Source organism: Salvelinus alpinus, chromosome 15 (genome assembly GCF_045679555.1).
Source record: "Salvelinus alpinus chromosome 15, SLU_Salpinus.1, whole genome shotgun sequence".
Classification (NCBI taxonomy): domain Eukaryota; kingdom Metazoa; phylum Chordata; class Actinopteri; order Salmoniformes; family Salmonidae; genus Salvelinus; species Salvelinus alpinus.
Window position 1 is genome coordinate 44,788,756 of NC_092100.1, and position 12,166 is coordinate 44,800,921.

At 46.3% G+C, this 12,166-nt stretch overlaps 1 protein-coding gene across 3 annotated transcripts in view; it reads left to right on the forward strand.

Annotated features, from left to right (window-relative positions):
- The window catches only part of LOC139540137 (protein BANP-like), a 79,924-nt gene that overhangs the window by 19,592 nt on the left and 48,166 nt on the right, over window positions 1–12,166 (forward strand). For 2 of the 3 annotated variants that reach the window (XM_071343718.1, XM_071343717.1), the window contains exons 4-6: window positions 5,522–5,721; window positions 6,129–6,230; window positions 6,462–6,634. In XM_071343718.1, the coding sequence (XP_071199819.1) occupies window positions 5,522–5,721; window positions 6,129–6,230; window positions 6,462–6,634 (475 nt within the window). The remainder of the gene's footprint in view (window positions 1–5,521; window positions 5,722–6,128; window positions 6,231–6,461; window positions 6,635–12,166) is intronic. The other variant, XM_071343719.1, reaches the window with a different exon arrangement.

A 12,166-nucleotide genomic window follows, 5' to 3' on the forward strand; every position in this document is an offset into this window, starting at 1 on the left:
GTGGGGTGGAGATGCTGAGGATGTGCCGCTAAGAGCTGGTCAGCACAAACGCCTCCCAGATTGGCTGGGGGGGTGTGACCAAGGGCAGGTCGGCAAGCGGCTGTAGGCTACCCCCTTGGAGCGGCAGGCACATCAACACACTAGAGCTCCGAGCTGTACAGCTGGCCCTGCGGTCTTTCCTTCCACATCTGAGGGGAAGACATTTCCTGGTGAGAACGGACAACACCACAGTGGTGGCTTGCATCAACCATCAGGGTGGACTGAGGTTCCACCGCCTCCATCTTATGGCACGGGAGCGCCTTCTCTGGGCTCAGGGACGTCTAGCGGCTCTACACACAGCGCACGTACATGGAATCCTGAATGTGGCAGCGGATATGCTCTCGAGGGAGGGCCCGCCACCTTGGGACTGGAGCCTACACCCCCAGGTGGTGCAGCACCTGTGGGGCAAGTTCAGGAGGGCGCAGGTGGACCAGTTTGCCTCCCTGGACAATGCATACTTCCCCTTGTGGTACACCATGTCGGAGCCACCAGGGCCTCTGGACTTGATGCTCTGGCTAATGATTGGCCAGGGCTGGAGCTTTACGCATTACCCCCTTTTCCCCTGATCCAGGCTGTGCTGGACAGGACCTGGATGGCGGAGCATCGTCTGCTAGTGGTGGCCACATACTGGCCCAGACGACTCTGGTTCAGCCTTCTCCTGTCCCTGTTCTCCTGTCCCAGCCTTCAACTGCCCCTGAGACCCGACCTGCTGTCTCGGGCCGGGGGAACTCTGTGGCATCCGAGACCGCACCGCCTCAGTCTGTGGGCTGCACCAATGGTCCATGTTAGGACTACAGGAGGGCGTAATGAAGACCATGCAGAGCGCAAGGGCACCGGCTACAACCGTGGCATACCACATTGTTCTACTTTTTGTGCACTGGTATTGAGGTTGTGCCCGAGTCATGTGGGGTGCAGTATGTCCTCCAGTACCTGCAGTCTCGCTTGGATGAGGGCTTGGCAGCCTTTACACTGAGAGGGTATTTGGCCGATACGTCTGCCTGCCATGTGGGGTGGATGGACAGACCAGTTGGGCACCATCCCTTGGTCTCTAGGTTTATGAAGGGGGTTCGTTGCCTGCGTCCAGCTAGGACCCGCTCAATGGCGAGCTGGGATCTGGATGTGGTCTTGGCTGCTTTGGCAAAGCTGTTGGAGTCTGCCTCACTGAAACACCTCACTATGAAGGTGGCTTTCTTGGTAGCGATTACTTCCATGAAGAGGGTGGGTGAGCTCCATGCTCTTTCGGTTCGTTCTTGAGTGCTACCAAATGGACTACGGTGGGAGGAGTATATCTCTCTGCCCCAACCCTTCATTCCTCCCAAAGGTTCTGTCAGACAGGCATGTGAACATCCCTTTTATTCTGTCTGCTTATGACCCACTGGCAGAGGCGGGGGAGTCTGCGGGCACTGGCTGCCTATGTGGAGCGGACACGGTCAGTGAGAACAACAGGCCAGCTCTTTGTCTGCTATGGTGAGAGAGTCCTGGATGCTGGGCTATCAAAGCAGAGGCTCTCTCACTGGATCGTGACACGATTACGATAGCATACCGCCTTGCTGGCAGGCCAGTGCTGGGATCTGTGCTGGCATATTCAACATGAGGTGTGGCTGCGTCCTGGGCTCTACTGAGAGGTGTACCCCTCGCTGATATCTGTGCTGCAGCCTGCTGGGCTTCCTCTTGCACCTTTGCTAGGTACTATCGGGTAAATGTGGCACCTCCCTCTGCGGTTGGTTCAGCAGTCCTGGGCGTCGCCTCCCCTTCTGGGGATGGTGCCGGGACCCCCCTTCCACATTGACGGCCCCTGCATCTCGATCCCGCGCTGGGACTTCGCTGCTGGCTGGCCAGGTACCTCTAGCACCGACAAAATCTGGTACGGGTATACCAATATATTGTAGTGATCCAATATAGTTAACTTCTTTGGGCTGCAATCCCGTTAACGGGATGATATGACAACAGCCAGTGAAAGTGCAGGGCGCCAAATTCAAAACAACAGAAATCTCATAATTAAAATTCCTCAGACATACATGTGTCTTATAGCATTTTAAAGGTAATCTTGTTGTTAATTCCACCAAAGAGTCCGATTTCAAATATGCTTTTCAGCGAAAGCACCACAAACGATTATGTTAGGTCACACCAAACCACAATAAGCACAGACATTTTTCCAGCCAAAGATAGGAGTCACAAAAAGCACAAATAGAGATAAAATTAATCACTAACCTTTGATTATCGTCATCAGATGACACTCATAGGACATCATGTTACACAATACATGTATGTTTTGTTTGATAAAGTTCATATTTATATAAACAAATCTGAGTTTACATTGGCGCGTTACATTCACTAGTTCCAAAAACATCCAGTGATTTTGCATAGCCACATCGATTCAACAGAAATACTCATCATAAATGTAGATGATAATACAAGTTATACACATGTAATTATAGATATACCTCTCCTTAATGCAACCGCTGTGTCAGATTTCAAAAAAACTTTACGGAAAAAGCAAACCATGCAATAATCTGAGACGGCGCTCAGAACAATAGTCAAATTAGCCGCATGTTGGAGTCAACAGAAACCAGAAATTACATGATAAATGTTTCCTTACCTTTGATCTTCATCAGAATGCACTCCCAGGAATCCCAGGTCCACAATAAATGTTTGTTTTGTTCGATAATGTCCGTTATTTATGTCCAAATACCTCCTTTTGTTAGGCGTTTGGTATACATATCCAAACGCTCGTTCTGGTTGAGCGTTACTTCGGAAAAAAACTTCTAAACGTTATATTACAGGTCGAAGAAACATTTCAAACTAAGTACAGAATCAATCATTAGGATGTTTTTATCAAACATCTTCAATAAAGTTCCAACCGGAGAATTCCTTTGTGTCTTGAGGAGGAACGGAACGCAAGTGGATATCATGTGGAATGCGTGTGACCAGAAAATGGCTGACTGCCAGACACCTGTTCATTCTGTTCTTATTCAGTCCCACAACACAGTAGAAGCCTCATTCAATTTTTTATAGACGGTTGACATCTAGTGGAAGCCCTAGGAAGTGCAACGTCATTCATATCTCAAGGGGATTTCAATGGGAACTGTGTTGAAAACCTACCAACCTCAGATTTCTCACTTCCTGTTTGGATTTCTCCTCAGGTTTTTGCTTGCCATATGAGTTCTGTTATACTCACAGACATCATTCAAACAGTTTTAGAAACTTCAGAGTGTTTTCTATCCAATACTATTAATAATATGCATATATTAGTAACTGGGACTGAGGAGCAGGCCGTTTACTCTGGGCACCTTTCATCCAAGCTACTCAATTCTGCCCCTGCAGCCATAAGAAGTTAAACATAACCAATGTTCCCTATGTAACCACGGTTATGTGAGCTATATGGATCACTCCAATCCTCTACGGTGCTAGAGGCACCTCAAAAATTATGTAGAGAATGTGAGTTGCGGCCATTGGGTCTATATATAGGGGCGGACCCCAGCCGTGACACAGGTGTACACTGGAGTAAATCTGTAAATCCTCACCTTGGATGTATCCCTCCGCTACGGAGTGATACCAATATATTGGAGTGATCTATACAGCTCACATAACCGTGGTTATATTTGTAACCGTCGTTGTGATGCCAGCTGCAGAGAAGTATTTGGGATTACAATATTTTACTGCGGATGCGTTACAGGGGGTGTTGAATGGTAGTGTTCTGTCCTCCCAGGATGTCGGCCTGGGGTAGGATTAGATGGTGGTAAAGTAGTGCAATGGGGTGGTGTTTTTTTAATGACGGTTAATAGTTGGTAGGGTTTTTTTCCCTTTTTTTTCTCCATTTTCCCTTTTGTATCACCAAGTACACTGCTCAAAAAAATTAAGGGAACACTAAAATAACACATCCTAGATCTGAATGAATGAAATACTCTTATTAAATACTTTTTTCTTTACATAGTTGAGTGTGCTGACAACAAAATCACACAAATTTGATTTCCATTGATAATTTTTATCAACCCATGGAGGTCTGGATTTGGAGTCACACTCAAAATTAAAGTGGAAAACCACACTACAGGCTGATCCAACTTTGATGTAATGTCCTTAAAACAAGTCAAAATGAGGCTCAGTAGTGTGTGTGACCTCCACGTGCCTGTATGACCTCCCTACAACGCCTGGGCATGCTCCTGATGAGGTGGCGGATGGTCTCCTGAGGGATCTCCTCCCAGACCTGGACTAAAGCATCCGCCAACTCCTGGACAGTCTGTGGTGCAACGTGGCGTTGGTGGATGGAGCGAGACATGATGTCCCAGATGTGCTCAATTGGATTCAGGTCTGGGGAACGGGCGGGCCAGTCCATAGCATCAATGCCTTCCTCTTGCAGGAACTGCTGACACACTCCAGCCACATGAGGTCTAGCATTGTCTTGCATTAGGAGGAACCCAGGGCCAACCGCACCAGCATATGGTCTCACAAGGGGTCTGAGGATCTCATCTCGGTACCTAATGGCAGTCAGGCTACCTCTGGCGAGCACATGGAGGGCTGTGCGGCCCCCCAAAGAAATGCCACCCCACACCATGACTGACCCACCGCCAAACCGGTCATGCTGGAGGATGTTGCAGGCAGCAGAACGTTCTCCACGGCGTCTCCAGACTCTGTCACATGTGCTCAGTGTGAACCTGCTTTCATCTGTGAAGAGCAAAGGGCGCCAGTGGCGAATTTGCCAATCTTGGTGTTCTCTGGCAAATGCCAAACGTCCTGCACGGTGTTGGGCTGTAAGCACAACCCCCACCTGTGGACGTCGGGCCCTCATACCACCCTCATGGAGTCTGTTTCTGACCGTTTGAGCAGACACATGCACATTTGTGGCCTGCTGGAGGTCATTTTGCAGGGCTCTGGCAGTGCTCCTCCTGCTCCTCCTTGCACAAAGGCGGAGGTAGCGGTCCTGCTGCTGGGTTGTTGCCCTCCTACGGCCTCCTCCACGTCTCCTGATGTACTGGCCTGTCTGGTCTGTGGTCACCACCTGCAGAACCACTCCTTTATTGGGGGTGTCTTGCTAATTGCCTATAATTTCCACCTGTTGTCTATTCCATTTGCACAACAGCATGTGAAATGTATTGTCAATCAGTGTTGCTTCCTAAGTGGACAGTTTGATTTCACAGAAGTGTGATTGACTTGGAGTTACATTGTGTTGTTTAAGTGTTCCCTTTATTTTTTTGAGCAGTGTATAATAGATTGTACAGAAGGTGGTGGCATGCAGCTTTAACTTTTGTTTGCGGACCGCCATAATACTATAGAAGAAGAACGAAAACCGAAGATTGTTAGAATAGGTCTACTGTAGTGCTTAGTCTCTAAGCTCATTGTAAAGAAGGGCACTTACTTCATCCACCACCAATGTGTAACATGCATTTACACGCACGCACGCACGCACGCACACACACACACACACACACACACAATTCACTTTCTCTCACTCTCACTCTCACTCTTTACCTCTTCTGCTCTCCAGACCTTGTTGTACTCCATCAGCCAAACGATCTGCCAGCGTCTGGACAACATGGAGGCCAAGTTGCAGCTGGTAGAGGTGACGTGCCGGACGCTGGAGAAGAAGCTGGATGCCGTGGTCAACAAGAACCAGGCACCCATCCAGGTCCCTATGGTGGCCGGCTCCCCTCTAGGGGCCACCCAGACCTGGAACAAAGTGCGCTGGTGAGTTGAAGTGTGGACCCGGGTCTATATTCATTAAGGTATATCGTAGCAGGCCATTTTGCCACGACAAACAAAAATGAGAGTTTCTTATTGGACATGTTCAGGTAGTCTTTTCTGTCTCAGTCTGTTTTCTTCTGGTGCCTAATGAATACAACCTGGTTAGGACTGGGGCTCATGATGGGATAAAATTCTGGGACTGGTCAGGGTGAGATGAGGACTTGGAGACAAAGGGTGATACACTGGAGGATGTTGACACTGGTTGACATGTACTTTATGAGGGGTGAGGGAGTACTCATTCCCTTACAAGTGAGTGCTTAAGTAGAATGCGCCTTTTCCCATGAACACAATTTGACACTGGAGCCTGTTGAGGTATTTGACACAGAAGAATTCCCCGTCTGCCCCTGCAGTGTTGTTCCACAGACCAATGTGATAGTGAGCCAAGACCGACCGAAGGGTCAGGAGGAGTCAGTAACTCGAGGGGCAGATTCACTGGAGAACCTCCTTAGCAAGTGAGTGACTGACACCTGTTTTTTTAGAATCGTATATAGAACAAATAATGTTGTGCATGAAACTGTGATCTAAAGTCTGATCTACACAGAACCGGCGTAACACAGTGGTCCTATGAAACCTGCAGAGTTTAGTGACTCAAACAGAACACAGTGGAACGCAGTTTGGCTCGGCCCATGGGTCCCTGTGTTGATACCTCGCTCTAACTAAGCCTCTGTGTTTTGTTCCATCAGCACAGTGGGCGGGCGGAGGCAGAATACGTTCCTGGTGAAGGTGCCGGCGCCGGAGGACAGCCAGGAGGAACAGGAGAGCGGTTCAGAGGCCAGCGACTCGGTGTCCAACAGTGGCCAGGCCAACAACTCCCAGAGCACCCAGAACGTCACCCTCATCACCCTCAACTCCGAGGGTACGACCCTGTCGGAGCGTGCACAAGTGACGCAGAAACCACAGATACACACACACACACACACACACACACACACACACACACACACACACACACACACACACACACACACACACACACACACACACACACACACACACATGTCCCAAACATGGTTTGAAGTGTGCATTGTAAAGAAAAAGCCACTTGATCTATTCATCCCTGTCCCCATTTTGTGAATCGGACTGGAGTCTTCTTAGTTAGACAGATACATCAACACATTTGAACTCAAATGCAGCTGGAATTTGATTTGTGGATGTGATATGTTGCCTAGCACTTCTTAACGCCCAAATACTACCACCTGTGTTCGTGTATAATGGTGCTGTGTTGATGTTTCAGTCTGTATCATTACCAGCGTAGACATCTGTTGTAGCTAGTGTCTCACAAAGACTGTTTTTAAGTCTTCTAGGATGGTCTCACTCTGTCGAGTCAGCGGCTTTCCCAGTGGTCACTGACACGCCTGAGGAGAGGAAATGTTTTTCTGATTGAGCAAAGTCTCTCACTCTGCAGCTCATGCTGTTGTTTTTGTTGTTTGGGCTGTTTTGAGTGGTTTCTGGAAGTTCCTTGGTTAGCTTCAAAGACGTTCCATGCATGCATGTTCATTTATTTGCAGCTGCAAGTATCCATGACGACGTGTCTTTGTCGGTGTTAGCCGGAGGGCACCATGTGGTTTTCAAAAAGGGTGTGCGTGTGTGCAAGATCCTTCAACTTTTTATTTATTTATTTTTATTTGACCAGGCAAGTCAGTTAAGAACAAATTCTCCACACCTCTCAAAAGCTTGGGGTCACTTAAAAATGTCATTGTTTTTGAAAGAAAAGCAAAAAAAATAGTCCATTAAAATAACATCAAATTGATCATAAATACACTGTAGACATTGTTAATGTTGTAAATGACTATTGTAGCAGGAAATGGCTGATTTTTAATGGAATATCTACGTAGGCGTACAGAGGCCTATTATCAGCAACCATCACTGTGTTCCAATGGCACATTGTGTTAGCTAATCCAAGTTTATAATTTTAAAAGGCTAATTGATCATTAGAAAACCCTTTTGCAATTATGTTAGCACAGCTGAAAACAGTCGTGCTGATTTAAAGAAGCAATAAAACTGGCCTTCTTTAGACTAGTTGAGTATCTGGTGCATCAGCATTTGTGGGTTCGATTACTGTCTCAAAATGTCCAGAAACAAAGACTTTCTTTTGAAACTCGTCAGTCTATTCTTGTTCTGAGAAATGGAGGCTATTCCATGCAAGACACTACCAAGAAACTGAAGATCTCGTACAACACTGGACTACTCCCTTCACAGAACAGTGCAAACTGGCCCTAACCAGAATAGAAAGAGGAGTGGGAGGTTCCGGCGCACAACTGAGCAAGAGGACAAGTACATTAGAGTGTCTAGTTTGAGAAGCAGACACCTCACAAGTCCTCAACTGGCAGCTTCATTAAATAGTTCCCGCCAAACACCAGTCTCAACGTCAACAGTGAAGAGGCGACTCCGGGATGCTGGCCTTCTAGGCAGAGTTGCAAAGAAAAAGCTTGACAGACGCCATCTGTCAAGCATGGTGGAGGCAATGTGATGGTCTGGGGGTGTTTTGGTGCTGGTAAAGTGGGAGATTTGTACAGAGTAAAAGGGATCTTGAAGAAGGAAGGCTATCACTCCATTTTGCAACGCCATGCCATACCCTGTGGACGGCTCTTAATTGCAGCCAATTTCCTCCTACAACAGGACAATGACCCAAAGCACAGCTCCAAACTATGCAATAACTATTTAGGGAAGAAGCAGTCAGCTGGTATTCTGTCTATAATGGAGTGGCCAGCACAGTCACTGGATCTCAACCCTATTGAGCTGTTGTGGGAGCAGCTTGACCGTATGGTAAGAAGTGCCCATCAAGCCAATCCAACTTGTGGGAGGTGCTTCAGGAAGCATGGGGTGAAATCTCTTCAGATTACCTCAACAAATTGACAACCAGAATGCCAAAGGTCTGCAAGGCTGTAATTGCTGCAAATGGAGGATTCTTTGACGAAAGCAAAGTTTGAAGGACCATTATTATTATTTCAATTAAAAATAATTGTCAACATCTTGACTATTTCCTATTCATTTTGCAACTCATTCCATGTATGTTATCATGGAAAACAAGGACATATCTAAGTGACCCCAAACTTTTGAACAGTAGTGTATATACACTGAGTGTACAAAACATTAAGAACACCTTCCTAATATTGAGTTGCACCCCCCATTTATCCCACATAAAATCCCCAATTCATCGGGGCATGGACTCTACAAGGTGTCAATTGCTTTCCACAGGAATGTTGGCCCATGTTGACTGCAATGCTTCAACAGTTGTGTCAAGATGGCTGGATGTCCTTTGGGTGGTGGACCATTCTTAATACCCTGATGAAGACAGCTTGTCTGTCGAAACGTTGGACATAAATATTTTTGCATCTGAGCTCCTAGAGTGTGTGGCTCTGCTTAATTTTTTTAAGTGTTACACTCCGCTATCCAGCACCTTGCCTAAATAGGTGTGGACCATTCTTGATACACACGGGAAACTATTAAGTGTAAAAAACCTAGCAGTGTTGCATTTCTTGACACAAACCGGTGTGCATAGGCACCTACTACCATACCCTGTTCAAAGGCTCTTAAATCTTGTCTTGCCCATTCACCCTCTGAATGGCACAACTATACAATCCATGTCTCAATTGTCTCAAAATCACTCTTTAACCTGTCTCCTCCCCTTCCTCTACACTGATTTTGACGTGGATTTAACAGATGACGTTAATAAGGGATCATGGCGTTCACCTGGTCAGTCCATGTCATGGAAAGAGCATAATATTTTTTTACACTCTGTGTAGATAGATATAGCTATCCCATAGGAAGTGTGTTGTTCCTTGTTGCACTCTGTAATGCCCCAGGGAGATTCCTATTGTTAGAGAATGTCACAACACCCATAATAACCTGTAGAACTGAGTGTTGGTGTACTCCTGATGCTCTCCACAAGGCTGTGCTGTGGTATCAGCAGTAGCAGAGATAGTGGAGGTCTAGGTTTATTATTATAATTTTTTATATATATTTTTTTTTTACCAAGTATGTATTTGCGTTGTCATATTTTTGTTAGGGGGGTTACACGTACATTATTGATGTCAATTTACACTTAATTTATACCTCCATGTATCTATCTGTAGGCTGCCACAAAATACATTCATACAGAGAAAGGATCATATTGATCACACAGGATCACACAGAAAAGAGAAACAAAACGTGGTGTAGGCCTACCTGTGAAGTATTTTTTTCTCTCTGTGTGTTTGCTTATGTGCATGTGTGTTACTGTGTCTATATATAGTGTAGACATCAGAATATATATTAATTAAAACATTTAGCCCAAAAACCTTCACCCATGAAAAGGTGTTAGAGCTATTACTGCTTTACACAAATATGTATTATAGACACCGACCTACAAATACACACATACACTACATGACCAAAAGTATGTATTTTATTTGTATTTATTAAGGGTCCCCATTAGCTGCTGCCAAGTCCTTGACAGCAGCTACTCTTCCTGGGGCCCTGCAACACTAAGGCACTTATATGCAATTAAAAATATTGCATGACATTTCATAACATTTTCTACAACACATTGTGTTCCCTCAGGCCACTACTCTACTACCACGTGTATATACAAAATTAATGTGTACGTGTGTGTAGAGTGCGTGTCTTATCATGTGTAAGCGTGTGCCTGTGTCTCTTCATGGTCATTGCTGTTCCATAAGGTGTATTTGTACTGCTAGCATCAGTTACCTGATGAGGAATAGAGTTCCATGTAGTCATGTCTCTATATAGTGCTGTGCGCCTCCCAAAGTCTGTTCTTGACTTTGGTTGTGAAGAGACCTCTGGTGGCATGTCTTGTGGGGTCTGCATGGGTGTCTGATCTGTGTGCTAGTAGTTTAAATAGACACCTCGATGCATTCCGCATGTCAACACTTCTTACAAAAAACAAGTAGTGATGAAGTCAATCTCTCCTCCACTTTGAGCCATGAGAGATTTACATGCACTTTATTAATATTAGCTCTCCGTGTACATTTTAAGGGCCAGCTGTGCTGCCCTGTTCTGAGCCAATTGTAATCTCTCTTTGTGGCACCTGACCACAGGACTGAACATTAGTCCAGGTGCGACAAAACTAGGACCTGCCTTGTTGATAGTGTTGTTAAGAAGGCAGAGCAGCGGTTTACTGTTATGTGGACACCTGCTCGACCAACATCTCATTCCAAAATCATGGACATTAATATGGAGTTGGTCCCCCCCCCTTTGCTGCTATAACAGCCTCCACTCTTCTGAGAAGGCTTTCCACTAAATGTTGGAACATTTCTGCAGGGACTTGCTTCCATTCAGCCACGAGCATTAGTGAGGTTGGGCACTGATGTTGGGCGATTAGGCTTGGCTTGCAGTCGGCGTTCCAATTCATCCCAAAGGTGTTCGATGGGGTTAAGGTCAGGGTTCTGTGCAGGCCAGTCCAGTTCTTCCACACCGATCTCAACAAACCATTTCTGTATGGATCTGGCTTCGTGAAAGGGGGCTGAAATGGGGAAGGGCCGTCCCCAAACTGTTGCCACAAAGTTGGAGGCACATAATCGTCTAGAATGTCATTGTATGTTTTAGCGTAAAATGGTCCCAGACAATTATTCCTCCTCCACCAAACTTTACAGTTGGCACTATGCATTGGGGCAGGTGGTGTTCTCCTGGCATCCACCAAACCCAGATTAATCTGTTGGACTGCAAAATTGTGGAGCGTAATTCATCACTCCAGAGAACTCGTTTCCACTGCTCCAGAGTCCAATGGCGGTGAGCTTTACACCACTCCAGCCGCTGGAGACGCTTGGCATTGCGCATGGTGATCTTAGGCTTATGTGCGGCTGCTTGGCCATGGAAAGCCATTTCATGAAGCTCCCAACGAACAGTTCTTGTGCTGACGTTCGTTCCAGAGGCAGTTTGGGACTCGGTAGTGAGTGTTGCAACCGAGGACAGACAATTTTTACGCACTTCAGGACTCGGCGTTCCCGTTCTGGGAGCTTGTGTGGCCTAACACTTTGCGGCTGAGCTGTTGTTGGTCCTAGACGTTTCCACTTCACAATAACAGCACTTATAGTTGACCGGGGCAGCTCTAACAGGGCAGACATTTGATGAACTGACTTGTTGGAAGGTGTCATCCTATGACTGTGCCACATTGAAAGTCACTGAGCTCTTCAGTAAGGCCATTCTACTGCCAATGTTTGTCTATGGAGATTGCATGGCGGTGTGCTCGATTTGTATATACCTGTCAGCAACGGGTGTGGCTGAAATAGCCGAATCCACTAATTTGAAGGGGTGTCCACATACTTTAATTTATATAGTTTTGGGGGTTATACCGAGTAGTCTTTGGGGGTTATACGCAGAGTAGTTTTGGGGGTTATTCCTTTTATCACTGCACCCACCCACCCACTTAACTCCCCCTTTCACCTCT